Raw genomic sequence first — 24,400 nt, 5'->3', positions numbered from 1 at the left:
CAAAGTTCTCCATTGAGCACAGCACTGATAGGGGCAGGATCATAACTGTACAATATTTCTAGGTGTGCAGTTTTGCTATTTTAATTACAAAGTACCCAGGACTGAGGAGGTGGCTCAGACCCAACTGATGATGGGACAGCTTTTGCAGGGCTCAGGACTACTCACCCCAGGAACTATTTTGCTTCCAGTAACAGGGAGCTATAACCATTTTTCAGTGCAAAAAACACCCCTTTAGGGTGAGCGCCTCTTCTAAGGCACTGGAGGTACTTAACGGTTGATTAGTATTATCTAATACTTCTGTTGCAGTAGAGTCTGGAGAGTGCAGTCAAGATTCAGGCCCCATTGGGCTAGGCACTGTAGAAACACACAGGAAGACAATATAATTTATAATTTAAGGAGACAAGTGACATACAAAGGGTGAGGGGACAGGAATACAATAGAATATATATAATTGTGTACATATTTGCTTTTTTCATTATAAATAATGAAGTAAGAGTCAACTATCCTCATCTGCCCCTCAAGTAGTCATTAACTGACTGATATATTTTGGGAGAGTCACAGCAGAAGTATGTCTTGAAGAGAGAGCTGACAGTAGAGCAGCCCTACAGACTGGTTCAGGGAGGGTCTTCCATATGTAAGCAGCAGTGTGGATGAAGGTGCAGAGACTGTTTTATGAGGCACTGATAACGAGGTGAATGAGGCAGGCACTGATAGCAGAGCGGAGATGGCAGGGTTGACATGGTAGAACCCATGGGCAAACAAGCAGGAAGGAGTAGAGCTGGGAAGGATCCTGAAAGCGAGGACCAGAAACGTGAACTTGATGCAGTGAAGCAGGAGGAGCTCCGAGAAGGATTCAAAGAGGGGAGTGACAAGATCAGAGAGACAAGCAAGGAAAATGATCGCAGTAGACTGTGGGGATGGAGGACAGTGTGAGTGCTACGGAATCAGGAGACAGAAGGTTGCAGTAATCAAGGTGGGATATGAAGACGACTTGGACAAACGTTTCAGCTGTCTAGACAAAGAGAAAGAGCTGGATCATGGACATATTATCAAGGAAGAAGCAGCAAGATTTGGATATGGGCTAGATGTGCAGGGGAAGAGAGCGCAAGAAGTCAAAGATGATATCCAGATGATACTGTTTGTCACCAGTGACAAGGAGAGGAAGGTAAAGAGTAGATAAGATACAAGAGATTGGTGGGAATAGCTAAGGCATGTGAGAGAGAACTCACAACAGATGTGTTGTTTACTTCCTTCCTGAACTTCAAACTTATGCCTCATTACATGCCAAAGGCAAGTGACTCTCTCAAAAACCACATGCCCTATTATGTGTTAATATTTACATAACACAGTTTAGATACATATGAGGGACAGAGTGTGTCAGCTTGTGGAGTCGACTCCTGGGTTCTATTCCTTGTTACAGAAATGATGTGTGACTTTGGGCATGTCACTTACTCTCTGTCCATTTTTTTTCCCTGTCTGTAAAAGAGGGATATTAATCCCCACCATGCTAAAACGTGTGAACATCCTGGAAAGGAGGGTGTCATAGAAGGGGAAAATACCCAACACCATCTCTTCCCAATGTCACATGACTCAGCCTGCAGGTGGAAAGAAGGAAAGCATAACAGCATCAGCAGCATTAATATTCCCCTCCTGCTTCTCCCATCTCAGTCTCAAAATGAAATACATAAGTTATATAGGGCTTGTACTGAATTAGGATTGTACCTGGTACTTAACTGGCTGGTTTGCCCCTTTCCCCAGTTGAGAGAGAAGAGAAATAACTAGCACTTGTAGTGTGACATCTCCCATGATGCTCGAGGCATTGCTCTTGGCATTAGTTGCTCTAGGCATTCTCATCAGCCCAGTGTAACTTACCATCTGCCACTTAGGGCTCAATTCCCTCTCCTTTCTAGCACAGTATCAGCGGGGAGTCAGCCATGTCTGCCTGGCAGTAAACAAAACATCATGTTTAAGGGCAGGTTACTGTGCCTCCATGTACTAGTCTGCCCTTTATTTTACCCCTTTTTAGAGTCCCACTAGCACGGGATAGTACAGGGATAACTCCCTTGAAACTTTCAAAACTCTCTCAGAGGTTTGGGGGCTGCTTGTTTTGAAGTTCATCCAGCCTCTTCTGCTTTCAGTAGACAGCACAGCTGATATAACAAATCCCTGACTTTTCTTGGGTTCTGAACTTCTTGCGACCTCTTCCCCATGGACCCTCACTGCCATCTTCATCTGCTTCCGGGAAAAGGGACTTCTTCCTTATTTCCAAATTTATTTGGTGACAGAAAAGGTCTCAAGTGTCTGAATCTCTCCCCATGGCTGGGCTTGGGGGTTCAATCTGGGACGGTAATAGGTCTCACAGTCTTTCCTCTGCTTTTCCTTTACATCTTATGAACACGGCTCACAGAACAAGTCTAGCGAGATCAGTAAGAAGCATTCTGTGCCCACTGCCCTTATGCTGTGGGGCTGGTTTCAATATTAAAGTAATTCAGTGTCCTGGATGTTCAGAGCCCTGAGCCAAGTGTCTGCAGCAATAAAGCTCAAAGGCCAACCTAATTGCATCAGGAGGTAATGTGTTTAAGGCCTTGCATGGTTTCTAAGCTCTCTGACATTATCTTAATTAGATGATCTCTGTAATCTCCCATGTTCTTCCACTTTGAGTTTCTGTTGGTTTTGTTTTGACTAGGTCTTTGTAGAAGCAGAGAATAAAACCCCATAAACAAATAGAACAATGTTACCCTCCAGACCAGCATAAAATGATCCATCCTGGAAAGAGATCCCTGGGTCTGATTCAGGCTGCCAAATAAACGGGAGCAGCCTGGATCTGGCCTCCATGTAATGAAACCCAGGATACTGTGGGCCTGAGTGAGTCCAGCTTGTCTATGTGGGGTATGTTACAGCCAAGGCTGCTCATTCATAAAACGTTCACTTCAAAGCCTGACATTCAATTTCTTTCAAAACAACGTTTGGGCCAGTGTAAATTCTTTCTTATTCAGTATAAGGCCTGTCCCAAGCACACAGAATTCCTCAGTCATGGCTGCACTGTCTGGAAAGGAGGCATTAGTGCAATTTTGCACAGATAAGGAGGCAGAGATAGTGCATGAGCTGTAAAAGACAAAGGTGCATCAAAAATCTTGACGTAGCATCCAAGCGAGTGGTGAATCAGGTCAGAATCAAAAAGAACTATCTGAACCATCACCCATATTTGGAATTGAACGTGGGCATTTTTAAAATTCTGGAGTGTTTGGAGAAGTGCTTTTAGCTGACTTGCTGAGATATGGAGAGAAATATCATCCGGAGGTTCTGCTGGAATTCTAGCCAGAACTGCAAAAACTGTTCTCCATGTGATTTCTGGCCCAGTTTTGAAGACCCAAAAGGTTCAAACCACTGGGAGAAGCGACGTAGCCAACCCCTTATACCACACTATTTCCCGAGTGTGATGATAATAGCTTCCCAATAGGGGTGCTTTAGAATGATTATGTCTAGGAACTTACAGAACTCTACTTTCAGGAATGATTTGACGAGAGAAAACAATACATGTGGAGGAAGGAATAAAGCCTGAATGTTGAACTAGCCTTGGCTCCTTCCCTTTTTATGCCTGAACACAGAGCACTGGGCATACTCAACAGGATTTTCATGCCTGCCTTCCAGTTTGTATGGTCTTCAGCTAAATTGTTGCTTCAGATCAGGAAACTAATCTCAAACAATGGTCCCCAGTTTAATTAGCTGGATTTTTTTTAAAAAATAGAAGCACGGGGTTCTCTTCTGCCCTCCTTTATACCATGCAGCCCTGCTGAAATTATTGGGGGTATGTGGCCATGACCAACAGAAGAATTTGGCCCAAAGACTTTAGACTGGATGTGCCCAAAGCTGTAGAAAGCCATTGACCAGGTCTCTCAAATTGCTGAAGGGATATTCCAGTCAGCTCTGTGTGGTCAGGATGTGTGTAATTGATGAAGCAGAGTTCTAAACTCAGCTGTCTAAACTCACCTTTCTAAATATAGATCTCACATAGTAACATCTCTAACCTTCCATTTAAAACTCCTAGTTTGGCAGAACAGTATGTCTGGCTCCAAGTACAGAGAAGCTGGAATCTTTACTTCTGAAATCACTTGCTCGAGTCCTGGCAGTAATGGCTGGGTGGGAATGACAGCCACCATCGGAATCCCAGCTAGGCTGCCATTTGCTCCAGGGAGGGAACTAAGTTACTGGCCTGTGAAGATTGTTTGGTCTACGAGGGAGCAGCTTGTTGGCAGAGTTTCAAATGCCAACTCAAGCTCCAAGAGGTATGTGAAGGATGAGGTGATGGGCTAAAAATGCATTTTGCACATTAGCCAAAAGAAGACAAGGGCAAGAATTTCCAGAGCTCCCAACCACCTAACCTGGCATTTGTCTATAACAATTTCTCTAAGAAATTTTCCCATTTTCTCCTTTCTTTCAGCCACAACCAAGGTCCCTCTTAATAATGGGTATCTTGGGTTTCAAAAGGGGTATCCCCATATTTCCCGCAAGAAAATCAAACTCCAGCCAATAGAAGGGGTAGGGCCAATGTGATAACAAAGGAGTTGTTGCCCATTCCAGGTCTAACCCCCATGTGGCAGCATATAATACCCAAAGGCACTGACTAATAATCCTCTTCATTCAGCCTCCAGAGCTCTGAGAATTAACCATTTGGAGTCTCTCATGTTTGATCAGAAAATCATGCCTGAAATGTAATTTTAACACCTTCTGTCACTCAAGAGCTCTTAAGTCCACATGGACTTATTAGTGATGCTGCAAACTCCACACTCTCTCTTCTTTCCATGCAGACTCAGGTCTTAGCAGTGCTGGGTACAGCTCAGGGAGCCAGCGAGCCTGAGACTGTTAGCAAATTTTCAAATATGTTATTTTCAGAAATACCATTTCTAGAGCCAAAGAAGAGTAATTGGGAATTACAGACCCTATTTTTGTTATGGTAAAGTCAGGCCCAGATTAATCAATGAGCACTCGGCGCACTTGCACAGAGCCCCTATCTCAGGGGGCCCCCTAACCACCCAGAAACAAAAACAAAACTGAGTGGCGCAGCAACTCACACAGATTTGGCCCAGCTGCTCTTCCATCTTGATGGGGCTATATGAATGTAGGTCGTGCAATGGGAGTGAGCAGAGCTGGGTGGCTGGGATCAGGAGGAGCCACCCTAAACCAGCACAGAAGCAGAGCGCTGAGCCAGGGGGATGCTGGTGAGTGCCCAGCAAGATCCCAGGGGCAGTGGGTAAGGAGCTGGAAGTGAGTTGCTGGTGGGCTATGTGGATGAGGGTGGAGAGTAGAAGGGCTGTGGGTAAATGGGGGTTGTTGGGGGTGGTGGGGTTGGGGTCCAGGATGCTGAGGGCTGCGGAAAGTGGGGCTGCAGTGAGTGGGATGTATGTCAGGGCTACTAGAATACCAGGATAAGTGGGGGCTTGTAGAGGGTTGTTGGGATATATCTGGGGGGGCATTCAGGGATCTCTGTGTGGGGGGTTGGAGGGACAGGGCATTTGAGGGTCTGTGTATGGGGTGGTGAAAGAGTGGCATTCTGGGATGGGCTATGTAAGGGTGGGGTGCTTTAAGAAAGGAGGGGAAGCCCCTAATTTCCATAGTGCACAGGGTGCCAAAATTCTTTAATTTGGACCTGAGTACAGTGTGAAACCGCATACATTGTGGGCCCAATTCTTGGCTCAGCTGCTCTAGAACCATAAAGGGCTGTACAGCAGTGAAACTGACCTCCAGGGAATACCCCCCCCATGTGTATGTGGTCCCACTTGGCTCAGAGCTGATAGAATAGCTCTACACCAGCCTTCCCCCAACAAGCCTCGGGGTAGGGGCCTGCCAGAGAAAGGAGGTGCGGGGTGACTGAAATGCAGCACCCTCTGGAGCTGTGGTCGCTCAGTGTAAGTTAGAGTCCTGAGCCTGCTGTAACTTACACAACAGCTAGGCAGGCTGCACCACAACCTATTACATGCCCACACACACACCTTGTACATTTAGGCCAGGAGATGAGAAAGAGAGAATCAGGAGCGGTGTGATGAGGCCAAAAAATCGGAGAACAAATCCATTTCAGACCCTCTCTTCAGTTTCCCGCACTCCGGGCTGTTGCTGCTATAAGGATCACGACACCTCGAGCTGAGAGTACATAGAGCTAGTGCTTAGCAACAGGTTCTGTACGTTTAAAAATAGCTGGAACATTTCCCTTATATTTTAGTCTGTTTCCAAGCAGCGATGAAGTGGCTCACAGCCAGGAGAGGGGGCTGTCAAATTCACAATTTAACCACTTTGGCACCACTGTGCATCAAATGAAATTGGGCCTTGCTCAAGCCCCAGCTACCTACCTCAGTTCTGATTCTTTAGGAGACCGGAAGCTAATGCTTAAAACTGTCATTAGATGTGCTGCTGGATGTGCCATCTTTCCCCTGAGATATAAAACTCAGCTCTTGAACACTTGTCATCATTTATTACAACCCATTTTTTGGCAAGAATTGGGTTTTAATGACAGTGTCCTGAACAATTTCTACCTCAAATATTCATATTCTGCCTCCCTTTATCTCCCCCCCCCCCCGTTTTAATTCTTCACTTCCTCTCCTAAACTCTTGCACAGCCATGTTCTAAATAGCCATCTTGTTCTACCCCAGAGATGATTACATTTCAGTGCTGGGTGAAATGATTCTTGCATGTGCATATGTATATAGATATTTTATACAATCAGCGATGCACTTTGGGGTCCATTTGGAAAAGGTGCTATAGATAAAAGACTTGTATTTCTATTTATTATTTGTAAAGGGACGGCTCAGTGCACAAGAAACAAACTCTGCTTACAGTTCTGCCGGCTGGGAACAAGCTGCTTTATTCAACTACATAACAGACTGGGGGGAAACAGGCACTAACTAGGAAGTAAGGGAGGAGTGGAGCATGGCTGCCATCCATAATACTCACTGTAACCCATTAACTCCTTGACCACTTTTACTACAGTTTTTTTTATCACACATGACACAGAAGCCAACACCACCACTCACACTCTACTGACCACAACTTCATTTCAGTTAGTTTGCTGCAATGTAATAACAACTCCCCTTAAGTATCCTCCAATGAAACCAAGCCGAGGTGAGGAGACCGCAGAGAAGAATGATCTGTAACAGACATCTGAGTATCAACCATTTTTATCACTATAGACTAACAGGGTATTTAAACTTTTGCAGGACACAAGTGGGAGAAATGTCCCTGTGAATTCCTTTGTTTCCCCCAATGTAAGCAACCTCTACCTTCCTTTGGCTCTGCCCAAATGGTTGCCTCCCCAACATCTGGTAAAAGACCGCACCAAGACATATGGTAGCTGTGATACCAGAAATCTCACTCCATTCCTGCCTGCAGTGGGGTGTTTTTGTAAGTGGCACCTGATCTTGCTTTCCCCAACTGGGAACTTTGCTGGTCACTTCCATAACACGATGGGCAGACCCTGTGATTGTGCTATTTTCCTACGCATGTACCTTTAGCCCCTCAGACTGTTTCAAAAGGCCCTGGAAGTGCTGACCAAATCCCCTATCCCTAGACAGGCAGCTCTGTGCACTGATGCTATGCCTGAAATGTACAGTGAGTATCCATCTGGTTAAATACATCTTGGCACTTCTGCAGGATATAATTACCTCTGAAGTTTAACAAGAAGGAAAGTCACTAAAAGGCAAGATGCCAGAGTGTTTTCGTTTTAAATTGACTGCTGAACTCCCCACACAACACGCCATTCCCTTCCCAAGCTGTTGCCTCAAGAATAGTTTCTGGCACCTTGCAGAGGGTGTTTTAGTGCCACAGCCTCCTCTCCAGGCTGGTTTTTCAAAGCCTTTTTTCTTTAAATAAACATAAGGTTTCCATTCAAGCCCACATGTAACAGGCTTTGCCCTTAACAGTCAGAGATCACCAAATGGTTGCTGCTAGTATCTTGGAGTAGAGGCTTCTTTCACCCAGAATCTCAAATGGTTCCACTGCACCAATTCAAACAAATCAAAGACCTAGTTTAAAGTTTGTCAGATCAAATCTGGACGAAACATTATTCAAAACTTCAAGGAAGAAAAGGAACATTGTCCCTTTATATTCAGGGTTAGACAGCAGCCAGCTCTGCATACAATGTAAGAGAAAGGGAGTCAGGAGTCTGGTGTCCTTGGGAAAGGCTGGGAACAATGTGGCTGAAGAGCGCTGTGGATGATGCTATGTCAAGACAAAAATGGGTACCCTCCAAGGAGCAGGAAGTAGCCAGGGAGGCAGCATGATCTGATGTACAGGGCACTGGACTGGGAATCAGGAGACTTAGATTTTATTCCTAGCCAGCGACTCACTGTAAACTTGGGCAAGTGACGTCTCCTCTTTCTGCCTCAGTTTCCCATTTGTAAAGTGGGGATAACAATTTTTACCTTTCTCCGTAAAGCATTTTAAGGTCTATGGAAATAACAATAACGACTTAACTGTTAATATTATTATTAATATATCCTGCAAAAGGATGGCAAAGCTGCTGCGGAGGAATCGATGCATAATCTAGCCCAAGGTCATTTAGTGAGTCTGTCAGAGCTGGGAATAGAACCCTAGCTGCTTGACTCCCAATCCTGTACCTTAACCACAAGGCATCTTTCCTCTGTTAATAGCCCTGCTGCTGGCCAGGCACAGGGGCTTCTCTGTCAAAGTGATCAGAAACCCTACTTGGCCAAGCACTGAGGGATCACAGTATCTTGGTAGGAAGAAAAGAATCTCTCAGTGTAAATCAACATCTGGTAAACCCCAGCTGTGTTTTCCAATGCTTGTACAGCAGAATTACCAAGCAGCAGCTGCCTGGCATTTCATAGACCAGATGGGCAACCTGGCAGGGCCATGTGGCATTAGCAGTTCTTTCATCTCCCTGCCTTTCTTGATCTGAATAAGCTTTAAGCATCTTGAACCTGATTCTCCACTTACTTACAACAGTGTAAAACAGGAATTACAAAGTCAATGGAGTTACACTAGAGTAAAACTGGTGTGAGACCAGAATCAAGCCCACTATGTGGAAAATATCAAAGCCTCTAAGGAGTCACATATAGCCTAGTCATTGGAATCCAGCCTCAGTTGAGCCACCACATATCAAGAGTCACGGCCCCATAGCAAGTATACAGGGATAGGAGTGACCCTAATGATCTGAGCTACTACAGGCAGGGAGACAGAAAAAAGTGAAACACAGCTCTCCATGGTGAATCCTATTAGCCAAAAACAGTGTTCATTACAAAGGGATACCTACGGCAGATTTTTTCTGCTAAGATCTCAACAGTTGAGAGAGAGATATCTATCATGGACCAAGAGGAACAGAAGAGCTGAGAGAACCACATTGGAGAGAGACTCTTCAATGCCAGAGAATTACTCTAACTTGAAAAAAAAAAAAAAAGGCTCTTTCCCTGGCACTTGGATCTCACGGAGATGGGTACTATTTAAGAACCTACATATAAAAATGATATAACAAATCCTGTTAATGCAATAAGACAGACTGTACATGCATAAAAGTCAGGCACTTCCCATCACAGGAACCACTCAGCTAAAGCCCTGCAGCGCAGGAACTATTATTATTTCCCACAACTAAGTGGCAATTCTGAGACTCTTTGCCGCTGTCAGGCAGTGGCACACTGATTCAGAAAAGATTCACACAGGGGTCCTGGAAGAGTCCTCAGTGTTTCATCCTCCAAGGAGGAGTCAGCCCTATGCAAAGACCATGCATGTTCTTCAAACACAAGCCTGGAAGGAGCAAACAGCCACTTTAGGCAACACATAGCTCATAAACAGCCACCTACTTAGTCTGTCAAAGGAAATGATCCTCCTACTTCCAAAGGAAAGTATGAACAGGGGAATAATTGTTGAACTTCAGCAGCATTAACTGCTTGGAGCTCTCAGGGCCTTTTCTGACATGTTTACTGAAGCTCTGAATTCCCCATCAGTCTGAAACATCCGACAGAAGTCTGTGCTCATGTCCTAAATAAGTTGCATTTCTTCAGTGAAAGAGGTGCTGAGTTGAGACCACATGGACTGCATCATAACAAAGTAGATCCTGTCCTCTAGGGTATAATCTTAATGTTATAATCTGCCACTTACAGCCACCGTGCATTCCCGTGCTGCCGTCCAGCTGTGGGTCTGAATTATTTAAAGGCTTCAAAGTGGCAAAAGCTGCCTTTACAAACAGCAGGGAAGCACCTTCACAGCAGACTATTCCATTAATGAAAAAGGAACAGGAGTTGTATGATGCCCATGGGAGAGCTTTCTGCATTTGAACATTAAACAAAACTCACTCTGCTTTAGATGTGTCCAGATGACATACTTGCATCCTCTTTTGGCCTAGGGACTTTAAATGGGAAGGGAAACAGCCCTGAATTGCAGTTTGAAGGCCCCCTCAGCAATCAGGGCTTATGTTAGTCACTGAGAAAGCACCTTCTGACAGGTGAAACAGAACAGGCACCAGCTGCAGAAGGGGCAATAATGGCACATTTCAATCCCTTCTCCTGGGTTAATGAGCCTGGTCCTTAGCCAGCAGGATGGATAGGGAGGGAAGGAAACAAAGGGAACCTACCCAACTCAGTTTACAGGCTACATGCAAATTCCCATGTGCAAATTGACTCCTGCTTAAGCCGGAACCACAGCTGCTCTGGAGGACTGCCTGTACACTGGGTGCATCGGAGCCCTGTGTGTGCATCTGTATGCATACTAGTGAGTGGTATGCATGTGAGTTGTGTGTTTGTGCAGAGTGTATGGCATGTTCATCTTCCATGCACAGGTTTGGAAATGGAGCCCACATTCTGCAAGGGACATAATTCCAGTAACAGCCACCAGCTCACGGGAGAGATCTGCTACCGGCGGCACAACAATGGTGGCTCCTTCGGTACCGCGCTTAGCCCATTGTGTGAAATCAGGTCTAAGACTGTTTAGCTTGGACCTGGTTTTATACTCTACCCCAATGCTGAGAAGTTTCTCCCTCTCAGCGCTCCTGACATCAGCATGCTGGGTTGGCGTCCATCACCTTGACCTTTGCCTACACATAAGGGCTGCACAGACATTGGGGGACACTGTGTCGAAGCTGTGGGAGGTCTATAAACAACCCTTTTCAGTTATAAGAAAGTATAATAGAGGGAGTGTGTCTAGTGGGTCAGAGCGGAGGATAAGGAATAGGGACTTTTAGTTCCACTCCCAGATATATAACTGACATGCTGTAAAATGGGGATAATGATACTGTCCCACTTTACTAACTTGCTTTTAGTTTAACTTGCAGTGCATGGGCTAGCCTAGTACACTCAGCTGCCATGAAGGGGATTTAAGGGGGAATCCCAGTCTTGTTTCTCTGCCCCATGGCTAGACCAAAGTGGGAATATTGGAGTTTCTACTATTAAACTGGGAGAGGAAAAGGTTTTTGTTTTTTTCCCATGGCTACCAGGACAGCCCCTGGATGATACCAGACAATTTGGGTGGGAGGTTGCAAACAGACTGATTTCTGCTCCCACATGGAGAACGCTTGCTTCATGGCCACCATCTTGGCTGACACCAGGAACTGAACAGGGCTGAAAGCAGGAGTCTCTACAGCTTAAGCTAAAGAACCCGACTCTCTAGCTCAGAGCTATAACAGACTGACATCCTTTGTAATGGGCACAGAAGAGATAACACACACTGACCAGTGGATTGTACTAAAACTGCATGTGTTTGATATAGGGTTGGGGTTTTTGGTACAGGTCAGGCAGGAGGGCCTGGTACAGGGATGCTGTATTGAGAAGGGGGAAGAGTATTTATACTGTTAAGCAGGAGGGATTTCAAAATGCAGTAGAGTATTAAAAGAGATAAATGTGGCCTGCCATGAAGCTGAAGTCTCAGGCCCTTCTTGTCCCCCCATTTTTTGTCTGGGCCTACTAAGCCCAGAAGGGACCTGTGTTTGTGGTGAGAATGGTGACAAAGAAAAGTCATGTGATGATGGGCCTTGGAGTGGATGAAGAAGCACTAAATACAAACAGAACAAGCCACACTACCTAGGAAGTAGTAAAATGTAACAAGATCATCACTTCCATGTGAGGAAGGAAACAGAAGGAAATCCTTAATTCCAGCACAACCCCCCTGTTCTCCTTCCTTCTCATCTTACAGACAGAAAATCCCTCCCTACTGTGGTCTATATGGTGCAGCATACTTTGCCCAAAGAACCAGCCCAGCAGTGGCATTTTTTAGTGGGGCAACACAGAGGCAAATGGCAATTAGACAATGTTCATTTAAACTAACTTTCTGTGCATCCTACAAAAGGCGGGGTATAAAACTATCCACTTCCTGATGTAGTCTCAGGAGTTGTATCTCAGTAACTTCTTGGCAGGTCTTACCCAGTGATTCAAAACTCACCTGGATCCCTGCAATCAAAACAAGGAACTTAGACACACTTTAAAAATGATAGTTTCCTCCTGTCCAAGCTGAGTTTCAATCCCTGGCTATTTAGCCTACAAAACGTGATGAAAAACGAACCACACAGACTACAACATGCCACCCACTCTCAATGACTCTGCATGCCCTTAAAACAGATGTACAGCCTTTCCAACAGCAATTCAAATACAGAGACCTACAGAGCACAAGAGGAGCAGCCAGTTTTAAAGGGTAACTGTTCCCTCCTGACCTCGCTGCACTTTATATTACGTTTTGATCCCAGAGTAAATGCTTCTGCAGCATTTTGCGCTGAAACTACCAGCAGTTAATTACCCACAGACTCTTCAAAACTACTGCAGATCTGCAGAATGCCAGCTGGGCTGCCCAGTATGCATCTCTTTCTCCCTTTCCAAGACAATTTCTCTCTCCCTGTTTCTTATTTAGTTCTGCGAAGCATTGGGAGGGACACAGCTTTATGAGAGATGCTATATAACAGAAAGCTGCACTGCCCTGTAAGGGTCTTTATGAGACCTGGGACATGCATTTACCTCTGAGAAGCCCTCTTGCAGAATATCCAGTAAATTCCCCCTGGCCAAACAGGCAAGCATTCTTCACGAGCCCGCCAAAGGGCCACGTTCTCAAAGCACACAGAGCAGATCCTCCAGCTCAGGGTGCGACCTCCTCCTCCTCCTCCTTTCAAAGACAAAGAGTTGGAGCTCATCGGGGACCTTATTCATAGTCTCATATGTGCAGCCCGTTACTGCAAACAGGATACTTGAGCCAAAGTCAAGGCTCGTACTGAGCATGCTCATGAGGGAGCCACTGAGGGAGTAGCAGGCGAGATGTCACACGGTTCCTATAGAAACGACTCAGCTCACAGGATGGAGGCCCAGGAACCAGGGGGTGAACATCTGAAACCTATTTCCAGCCACCCGCCCTGGGCCCTGCGTCTCACATGGCGCCTGCTGGTACAAGAGACTTTCAAACCTACCAAACACAGCTCGCCCTGTGCTGTTTGGGGGTGGAGAGAGCATGCAGGGTAGAGGTTAGCAGACAGCAGATTCCTGGCTTACTTAAGAAAGAAAAGTTAGACGAAAGGCTGAACCGCTGCTAGCTGTAACTTTCATTGTTGCTGTGAAGCCATGGAGAAAAAGCAGCGCGCTCAGCAAACCCAGCTCCAGTACAGGGACAGGAAGCTGCAACCAGGCCCTTAGATAATTAGTTATATTTATACAGCACCAAAGCAGAGCTCTGTGTGCTGTGAGATAAAGTAAAGAGGTAAAAGGGAAGCAACTTCCAAAAAACAATTTAACACAAAGAAACTCTTCAGAGAAAAATTACAGCGTAACTCTAGCCAATCCATCAGACTTCAACCCATCACCATTGTCAAGGGGCACATATCAAAAAGGCTGTAGCCTCCTGAATGAGTGCCACCTAGATGGATCTCTAGCTAGGTCCATAAAACAATGGGTTGCTCCTGCAAAGTCTGGCCTTTCTACTTTCACCCATTGCCTGACAAGCATTACAGGGTTGGTGGGTGATTAATGAGCCACTTATCAAACTACAGCCCACCCCCTTGTCAAATGCCCAGAAAAAAAATGAAGAGTCTTTCAGTGTGGTCAGAAGATTAGCAGATCCAGGCTCTTTCTGCAAAGATATGCAGCAATCCCAGAACTGCCCAGTGAAACTCAAGCTGCTCCTTAGGATTTCATCATATGGTTTTGGCCATGCATTTGGGAGCAAGACAATAAATGTAATACACACTACTGTTTCCTGCCCAAATATAAAAAAGCAGAAGGCTTTGGAGTGGTTATCAATGCACAGATATATTATGCTTTGCTAGTGATCTCTCTAATACAGCTGGGTGGAACAAAATCATGGGACCAAAGAGTATGCATTATTGCCTGCAAAAATTCAGAAACTCAGGCTACAGGTCATCCACCAACATTGCCAACCCCAAGCTTTCAAAAATGAGTTGGGCCCCAAAAATCATGAGAGTGGCTTACCAATCATATGATTTAAAAAAATAATACATTTTAGATTATTTTTATTTGCCTTCTGGTTATCAATGTGTTCAAGCTTTTCTCCAACTACAATGGCTCAAAATTTACATTTTTTTAAACTATTTAATAAAAGCTGAGGTTCTTGTGTAATCACATGATTGCAAGGGCTGGGGCTTAAAGATAAATGACAACTATTGTATGACCCACAATAAAATCATGAGGGCTGGGAACATTACTTATGTGCACTCAAACACGTCCCTCATGCATCCTTGGTCCTTCCGGCTTTTGGAACACAAAATGGCCAACAGAGTGAATGCAGTTAAGATTCAATCACAATTTTTAATAAATAACATAGATTGGGCCTTTAGGTTTTCAAGCAAGAGCTAGATAAAAGGTCCTCCTGGGAAATAATGTCCTCAGCTTTTGCAAAAGACATTATAATCAAACTCTCAGCTATTAATCTCAAAATTAGGCCCTATTTATGATATACTTTTTAATGCAAAAAGTGCTATATAGTAAATACATATTTGTAGCAGATATCTGAGCATTAACAAGTGAGAATATTATGGTCATCTCTCTGCATCAATTGAGTTTAAGACAAAAACGAGACAGAAATGTAGTTAAGCAAAATCAAATGCATGCAAGTGCAAAGCACTCATCTGCACATAAAGGTGACAGATGTCTCAAGTGGTCTTTGATTTTTTTACAGTTTGGTTTATGAGTTTTATAGCAGATTAAATATGATCTGCTCATAATTCCTACAGTCCAGAGATATTTTTCAGCTACAGGAAAGGCAGGCAGCCCCCAGCTCCAGATTTTTTTTTTAAAATGATGAAACAGAGAGAGATGATCTTCTTGAACAGCTTGGAAATGTGGGGCACCCAACAGTATTTAATCTGTAAAATATATTGTTCAAATAATGCCAAACCAAATTCACTGAGAAGAATTTTCCATTTGTCATGGTCCCAAGGACAACTTAGTGTGTAGCTTTCTGTATTAATATTAGGTAATGATGAAGCACCTTTATTAGCGCTTTCACCCCAGAGTCCAGAGACTGGAAAACATTTGGGAAACAAATTGAGATGCTGCCAGCTGCTTTGAGGAGTTAACTCTGCTGTTAAATTATTACAGACAGTTTGTAACCTTTCATTCAGCTACAGAAGCCATAAATGAGATCATGGCAGAGACTATTCTGGCTTGTCTGGGATGCAGATTCACTTTCTCCAGAAGTAGGTGTGACTATAAAAAAATCTAGAGTATAAACAACAATCCCAGGTCTCAGTGTGGGCTCTATATGGCACCAGCACCTTGAAAAATATAACAACCGGGGCCTGAAATAAGGGGTAGGCACTGGCCTGGCCCAAATACATACAGCATACTGTGCATGGTACACCTTCCAGGGCACCCTGGAGTGTGTACCAACACTGCCAGGGCACATCATGCCATGCATGGAACACATTGCACAGCACACTGCAACACACAAAGTTCACTCCAATTGGAGACAGATGACACGGTTAACAGATTGGGTGTTTCACACAGTTGATAGCCTCATGGATTGAGCAGTTGTTTTCACACACTGACCAACAGAAGAGTCCCTGTACTTCCTTTGGAAAGCCTTGTGGCAGAATCACTGAATGGGAGGGACAGGCCTTGCTGTTCATGGGGTGGCTATGTCTTGCAGGCAAAGCAGAGTCCAGTGCAGTCTGGGGAAATGGCATTTTGTTACTAAACCAAATAGCTATTAAGCCTGACAAGCATCTCTCCACCCCCGCCCCCAGGAATGTGTAAGCCGAATTGGGCATTTTCCTGGCATGATCCAAGGAACCTGAAGCCAGAGGTGTTGCCCATAATACTGAAGAGGTCCCTTTTAGTCCTCTCATTATGTGGCCATCCCTGAACAAGACAGAGGATTCTGTTCAGATGCACTTTGAGAGAACTGTGGAGAGACTGGGCTGGCCCTGAGCTCACTCAGTACGCTTCCAGATATTACAGACCATCTGGGCGATGAGCTCTCATCTGTCTACCCTGTTGAATCAACCTGTAAAACAGTATATTGGCTTGAAAAGATCATAAAGATTATAGACCTTCTGCCTGGTACCAGATGTGCAGGGAGGAGGGAGTGTCTAGAAGAGGAATAAAACAGCCCCCTCCAGTCTAGAAAACTGATAGACCAAAGTGCAGGATGTTCTTTTATGGTTGTCGGGAATCAGAGATGAAGCCATCTGTGGTTTCCATTCTGTAAACTGGTTTTGCTGTCAATCACTTGCTTCTTCACTGGGACTCTGACCCCGAAACTACAGAATTGTGACAATCTGAATGCCAGAAAGAAAAAATCAACCAAATGATGATGGCTGAACTGAGAGGCAATGGAGGATACTTGGCCCTTTATCTGTTTACAATCATAATTTAAACAGGGGAGATATAAGTGCATATTAAAAATACTGTATCTGTGATGGTATCTCCCTGATCCTACACTTTGTGGGTCACTGTCCTTTCAGACTGTAAACCTCTTGGGGGTAAGAACTGCATCTTCATATAGGTTTGTACTGCACCTAGCACAATGGTCTAGATGCAGTACAAACCTATAAAAACAATCTGTAACGCACCTAGCCCCCTTTTTTGTCCTATGACTGCAAGAGTGTTAACAGACCACTTCATCTTCAATGGTCCCGTAGAATACGTACCAACTACTTATGCTAAACAATCTTGTATTTAGCTGTGAGACTCTGAGTACCTTTCCCAGACCTGAAGAAGAGATCTGTGTAGCATGAAAGCTTGTCTCTTTCACTAACAGAAGTTGGTCCAATAAAAGATATTACCTCACCCACCGTGTCTCTCCAATGACCTTCAGAGCAGACATGTAGGATGTTAGAGATTTGTTGGTTACAGTGACCTCTGCTGGCCAGTTCCAATATAACCCTTGTGCTTCCATACCCGTTGTCACAAGCATGAAAAGTACAATTGTTAAATCCCATGGTCTTGTTTCTGGATTTCCTCTATTTGAGATGTGATTACTCTAATTTAACAAACACTTTGCCCTTCCATTGCCCTGTCTGTCCAAAGATTTCAAAGAGAGACAAGGTAGGTGAGGTAATATCCTTTATTGGACCAACCACTGATGATGAAAGCAACAAGTTTCAAACTGGACAGAGCTCTTCTTCAGCTCCATGTAACTCAAAAGTTTGTCTCTTTCACCAACAGAAGTTGGTCCAGTAAAAGATATTACCTCACCCACTTGGTCTCTCTGATATCCTGGGAACATACGGCTACAACTATACTGCAAACAAAGATTTCAAAGCACTGAACAAACATTAATTAATTATTCCTCGTGTCTACCCTTGGGAGGTAGAGAAGTATCACTGGAAGGACCAAGGAGCACCAGTGAGACAATACTTGGCTCCATCTCAGATCCCTGGCCCTCCCTGCCCAATATGCCATCTCTAGCAATGGCCATCCCTGATGTTTCAGAAGAAGGAAATAAAAAAAACCACAGGCTACACTGAAGAAAAAATCCTTTCCAGACCCCTGCAGGTGTCTAGCTGAAGCCCTGAAGCATGAGCTTTTAGGAACATAAGACATAAACCGGGAATGAGCCCTAGGGCTACTGAGCCCCACCCCGTACCATCATAAGCAACCCCATCAGACAATCATACTCTTAAATTTGTCCAGCTCTCTCTTAGAACTAATTTAGTTGCTTGCCCACACAACTCCTATTGGGAGGCCGTTCAGAACTTCACCCCACTGAGGGTTAGAAACCTTCCAATTTCCTGAATTTGTTCATGGCCAATTTATAGCCATTTGTTTGTTTGCCAACATTGTCCTTTAGCATAAATAGCTCCTCACCCTCCCCTGGTATTTAACCCCATAATGCATTTATAGAGAGTAATTATATCCCCACTCAGCCTTATTTTGCTAAGCTAAACAAGCCAAGTTCTTTCAGTTTCCTGTCGTAAGAGAGGCCATCCATTCCCTTGATCACAGAAGTAGCCCTTCTCTTCACCTGCTCCAGTTTAAATTCATCTTTCTGTACTATGGGTGACCAGAATTGTATACAATGAGTCAGTGGCAGAAACAGAAAGAGAACCCAAACCTTCTGACTTCTAGTGCCCTTGCTCTCACTGCTAGATCACACTCCCTCCATATTTAATAAAATTAAACAAAACAAAGTCAGAGGTATTCTTGAAACTGTCATAAAAGGAGAAATGAAGGCAAGTGAATCTGATGCTGAAAGTATCTGAGGCTATCATAGCCCCTACCATAGTACATACAGCCCTGTAGTGCCCCATCATTACATTCATTAGCTGCCCTGGCATCCAACAGAGAGGTTTTCTCCTGGGCAAAATAAAGAGTATTGGAAATTTACCGAAGGCTCAGCATGCTGAGTTGCACTGCTAGGCACCACGTCCATAGGAGTTCCCATGTCAGCCTCCACGAAGCTAGATCAGAACACGTTGGAATGGACCAGAAGATTCTCCCCTTGGAAACCTGAGGTGAAGAAGGAAATGCGTTAAACACATGGAAAACAAACTTTTTAGGAAAAAAAATTCTACCTCTAATACTTCAGGGGAAAGCAACCCTCTCCTCCCATCCCCTGCAGCAAACACCTGCGAGGGGCTAGGGACTCAGGTAATGGAAAACTAACAAACTGTCTGCCTCACAGGCAAAACCAAAGCATTTATGAATATGTATCCTGCAAGTGGTGGGTCCTTCCAGAATTGTCTAGAATAATCAAAGCACCCATGCACTGTGACTGCTATAAGGCCTTTAATTATACTCTGAAGCCTCAGTACTTCCAAATATACAGGTTTCAACACTTCAGCTTCAGTAGTTAGTACTTCTAGTGTCAGTGATTTACAGAAATAAACAGTGAGTTAACAGCAAGTTTTTGTGGGACCAGAGTGAAGGAAATTTCCCTCATAGGTGAGGGTGCTGCTTGAGCTTGGAACATATTGGGTTTGTATTCTGTCCACCATTTGTAAAGTATATATAGTGAATTGAATGCTTCCGAAACATGTGTAACATAGAGACTACTGGTCACACTGGCTCATACTATATAGATTTCACAAAGGATCGTTTAGCCTTCATGTGCATGCAGGAAATGCCATCCAACTTCAGTAGGAGCTATATATGCCAAGCAGAAGGAAGTCTGACTGTGGGAGCCAAAGCAGTACCACTCCCTATAGTCTATTCTCCACGGCATTGTCTGATCTAGTTATAAATGACCCAAGCAATGGGTCACTTCTTTTAGGAAACTATTCCACTGCCTGTTAAGGAATGTTTCCTGATATTCAGCTTACATTTTCATTTGTTTAGGCAGGTATGTCTACACTATGAGGACTATACCGGCACAATTATGGCACTGTAGCTACGCCAAGATAACTCTGTAGCGTAGATGTGACCCACACCATTGGAAGGGTTTTTTCCATCACTGTAGGAACACCATCTCCCCAAGCGATAGTAGCTAGGCCACATTCTTCTGTCAACTTAGCTGAGTCTACAGAGGGGTGAGGCTGGCATAGCTACGGCACTCAGGGGTATGGATTTTTCACACCCCATGAGTGACATAGCTATATCAACTTAAATTTTAAGTGCAGAGCAGCCCATAGTTTCCTTCCTTTAATTATAATGATACCCTCTTTACTTCTTAAAACACAGTTCAAAATACACATTGTCCGGGGCTTTTGGGTCAAGGAAACCTACCAATCCCACCCATCACCAGCACCCATCACCACAGAGCATCTATGTGCTGACATACCTATGGTACTTTTTAAAACCTCCTGCTTTCCTTCCCTTTGGTTTCTCCCAGGCCTCCAGGGGAATAACATTCCAAACGCACTTGCCACTGTGGTGCGTGATTCATGACAGCAAATTCGATGGCAATAACATCACGATGAATATGAGTTGCCTCCTTTGAGGCAGACAGGGCTGAGACTGAAAGTCCAAGGACAGAAAAGGAGGTCGGTGAGAGGTTGGAGGTCATAGAATCATAGAATCATAGAATATCAGGGTTGGAAGGGACCCCTGAAGGTCATCTAGTCCAACCCCCTGCTCGAAGCAGGACCAATCCCCCACTAAATCATCCCAGCCAGGGCTTTGTCAAGCCTGACCTTAAAAACCTCTAAGGAAGGAGATTCTACCACCTCCCTAGGTAACGCATTCCAGTGTTTCACCACCCTCTTAGTGAAAAAGTTTTTCCTAATATCCAATCTAAACCTCCCCCACTGCAACTTGAGACCATTACTCCTCGTTCTGTCATCTGCTACCATTGAGAACAGTCTAGAGCCATCCTCTTTGGAACCCCCTTTCAGGTAGTTGAAAGCAGCTATCAAATCCCCCCTCATTCTTCTCTTCTGCAGGCTAAACAATCCCAGCTCCCTCAGCCTCTCCTCATAAGTCATGTGTTCTAGACCCCTAATCATTTTTGTTGCCCTTCGCTGGACTCTCTCCAGGTATGAGGAGAAGCTGCAAAGGTTCAGGCTTAGCCTGCATAGCAGAAAGGAGGAGAGGTGGGGAACACCCCATCCATAATTAGACCACAATGAAGGTACAGGTGGCCTCACTGGGGAAGTATTATTCAGAGCTATGGAGGAGAATGTCCCTGAGGGTTGCAGATATTGTTGTCCCTGGGGTATCATCTCCCCAGCGATCTGGGGCACAGGGAAATGTCCTTGGACACATGGTGAGGGGATGGGGATGACACTGGGTGTGTGGTGGGGGATAAGTATCACTGGGTGTGAAAGGTAGAGGGGTGTCACTGAGTGTGTCATATGGATGTGTGGTGGAGGATGGGATGGTGTCACTGGCAGTATGCATGCTGGAAGGTGTTCCTGGATATATGGTCAGCTGTCACTGGGTGTGCGTGTGGAGTGTGTGGTAAGGAGTGACACTGGGTGAGTGATGGGACACTAGGCGTATCCCACTGTAGGTGGTGGTATGGGGATGTCACTGGGTGTGCAAGGGGGCGTGTGTGTTTGTGTATGTGGTAGAGTGGTGTACCAATTTGTAGTGGGAGGAGAGGGGTGTTCCTGGTTGTGTGATAGGGGTGTCACTGTCTATTGGGAGAATGGGAGTGTAACTGTGTAGGGTCACTGGGGAGTTGGGGTGTCACTGGGTGTATCAGGAGGAATGGGGATGGGAGATCACTGGGTGTATGGCAGGAAATGGAAGTGTCACTGCGTGTGTATGAGGAAGATGGAGATGGGAGGACACTAGGTGTACAGTGGGTAGTTGGGGTGTCACTGGGTGTGTATTGGACGGTGCAAAAGAGTTGGGATGGTCACTATATACTTAGTGTGTGGTGCAGAGGTCACTGGGTGCGTAGCAGGAGGGGCAGGGGATGGGGAGATCACTGGGAGTATGGTGGAGGGCTGGGGAGGTTACTTGGGTGTATGGGGGATTGGGGTGTCATTGGTTGTGTCCGGTACAAGGTTGGGAGTCACCGGGGGGGGGGAGCTGGAGAGTGGGGGCTGTGGGGTCAAAGGGTCCAGTGGGATCACTGGTGGTAAACTGGGGGTATAGTGGGTGGGGGCTGGAGTGAGTGGGGATGAGATCGCAGGAAGTCTCTGGAGGGTTCCTGGGGGTATAGTGGGTGGGGGGCTAGGGTGAGTGGGGATGAGCTCACAGGAAGTTGCTGGGGGGTCACTGGGGGTACAGGGGGGTGGGCTCACAGGAAGTCGCTTGGGGGTCACTGGGAGTGTATGTGGTGGCTGGGGGCTATTGGGGGGTCACTGGGGTACGGGGGGGTGGGCTCACAGGAAGTCGCTGGGGGGTCCCTGGGGGTGTATGTGGGGGCTGGGGGCTATTGGGAGTCACTGGGGGTACAGTGGGTGGGGTGAGGGGGGTGGGCTCACAGGAAGTCGCTGGGAGGTCACTGGTGGTGTATGTGGGGGCTGGGGGCTATTGGGGGGGTCACTGGGGGTACAGTGGGTGGGGTGAGTGGGGATGAGCTCACAGGAAGTCACTGGGGGTCACTGGGGGTGTATATGGGGGCTGGGGGCTATTGGGGGTCACTGGGGGTACAGTGGGTGGGGTGAGGGGAGTGGGTTCACAGGAAGTCGCTGGGGGTGTATATGGGGGCTGGGGGCTATTGGGGGGTCACTGGAGGTACAGGGGGTGGGGGGTGGGCTCACAGGAAGTCGCTGGGGGTGTATGTGGGGGCTGGGGGCTATTGGGGGTCACTGGGGGTACAGGGGGTGGGGGGTGGGCTCACAGGAAGTCGCTGGGGGGTCACTGGGGCTGTATGTGGGGGCTGGGGACTATTGGGGGTCACTGGGGGTACAGTGGGTGGGGGGTGGGCTCACAGGAAGTTGCTGGGGGGTCATTGGGGGTGTATGTGGGGGCTGGGGGCTATTGGGGGTCACTGGGGGTACAGTGGGTGGGGGGTGGGCTCACAGGAAGTCGCGGGGGGGTCATTGGGGGTGTATGTGGGGGCTGGGGTCTATTGGGGGGTCACTGGGGGTACAGGGGGTGGGGGGTGGGCTCACAGGAAGTCGCTGGGGGGTCATTGGGGGTGTATGTGGGGGCTGGGGTCTATTGGGGGTCACTGGGGGTACAGGGGGTGGGGGGTGGGCTCACAGGAAGTCGCTGGGGGGTCACTGGGGGTGTATATGGGGGCTGGGGGCTATTGGGGGTCACTGGGGGTACAGTGGGTGGGGTGAGGGGAGTGGGTTCACAGGAAGTCGCTGGGGGTGTATATGGGGGCTGGGGGCTATTGGGGGGTCACTGGGGGTACAGGGGGTGGGGGTGGGCTCACAGGAAGTCGCTGGGGGGTCACTGGGGGTGTATGTGGGGGCTGGGGACTATTGGGGGTCACTGGGGGTACAGTGGGTGGGGGGTGGGCTCACAGGAAGTCGCTGGGGGGGTCATTGGGGGTGTATGTGGGGGCTGGGGGCTATTGGGGGGTCACTGGGGGTACAGGGGGTGGGGGCTGGGCTCACAGGAAGTCGCTGGGGGGTCCCTGGGGGTGTATGTGGGGGCTGGGGGCTATTGGGGGTCACTGGGGGTACAGTGGGTGGGGGTGGGCTCACAGGAAGTCGCTGGGGGGTCATTGGGGGTGTATGTGGCGGCTGGGGGCTATTGGGGGTCACTGGGGGTACAGTGGGTGGGGTGAGGGGAGTGGGTTCACAGGAAGTCGCTGGGGGTGTATATGGGGGCTGGGGGCTATTGGGGGGTCACTGGGGGTACAGGGGGTGGGGGGTGGGCTCACAGGAAGTCGCTGGGGGGTCATTGGGGGTGTATGTGGGGGCTGGGGGCTATTGTGGGTCACTGGGGGTACAGTGGGTGGGGGTGGGCTCACAGGAAGTCGCTGGGGGTCATTGGGGGTGTATGTGGGGGCTGGGGGCTATTGGGGGTCACTGGGGGTACAGGGGGTGGGGGGTGGGCTCACAGGAAGTCGCTGGGGGGTCATTGGGGGTGTATATGGGGGCTGGGGGCTATTGGGGGTCACTGGGGGTACAGTGGGTGGGGTGAGGGGAGTGGGTTCACAGGAAGTCGCTGGGGGTGTATATGGGGGCTGGGGGCTATTGGGGGGTCACTGGGGGTACAGAGGGTGGGGGGTGGGCTCACAGGAAGTCGCTGGGGGGTCATTGGGGGTGTATGTGGGGGCTGGGGGCTATTGGGGGTCACTGGGGGTACAGTGGGTGGGGGTGGGCTCACAGGAAGTCGCTGGGGGGTCATTGGGGGTGTATGTGGGGGCTGGGGGCTATTGGGGGTCACTGGGGGTACAGTGGGTGGGGTGAGGGGAGTGGGTTCACAGGAAGTCGCTGGGGGTGTATATGGGGGCTGGGGGCTATTGGGGGGTCACTGGGGGTACAGGGGGTGGGGGGTGGGCTCACAGGAAGTCGCTGGGGGGTCATTGGGGGTGTATGTGGGGGCTGGGGGCTATTGGGGGTCACTGGGGGTACAGTGGGTGGGGGTGGGCTCACAGGAAGTCGCTGGGGGTCATTGGGGGTGTATGTGGGGGCTGGGGGCTATTGGGGGTCACTGGGGGTACAGGGGGTGGGGGG

At 47.2% G+C, this 24,400-nt stretch overlaps 1 protein-coding gene across 4 annotated transcripts in view; it reads right to left on the bottom strand.

Annotated features, from left to right (window-relative positions):
* Window positions 1-24,400, bottom strand: part of DIXDC1 (DIX domain containing 1) — a 73,253-nt gene that overhangs the window by 47,110 nt on the left and 1,743 nt on the right. For 2 of the 4 annotated variants that reach the window (XM_048827494.2, XM_075122166.1), the window contains exon 1: window positions 12,942-13,166. In XM_048827494.2, coding sequence (XP_048683451.1) covers window positions 12,942-13,001 — 60 coding nt within the window. In that variant the 5' untranslated portion in view covers window positions 13,002-13,166. Of the gene's footprint in view, window positions 1-12,941; window positions 13,173-18,759; window positions 18,882-20,151; window positions 20,328-24,400 lie in introns of those variants that run through there. The other 2 variants (XM_048827495.2, XM_048827498.2) reach the window with 2 other exon arrangements.

This window comes from Caretta caretta, chromosome 22, assembly GCF_965140235.1.
Source record: "Caretta caretta isolate rCarCar2 chromosome 22, rCarCar1.hap1, whole genome shotgun sequence".
NCBI lineage: Eukaryota > Metazoa > Chordata > Testudines > Cheloniidae > Caretta > Caretta caretta.
This window is presented reverse-complemented; position numbering and strand designations above follow the sequence as displayed.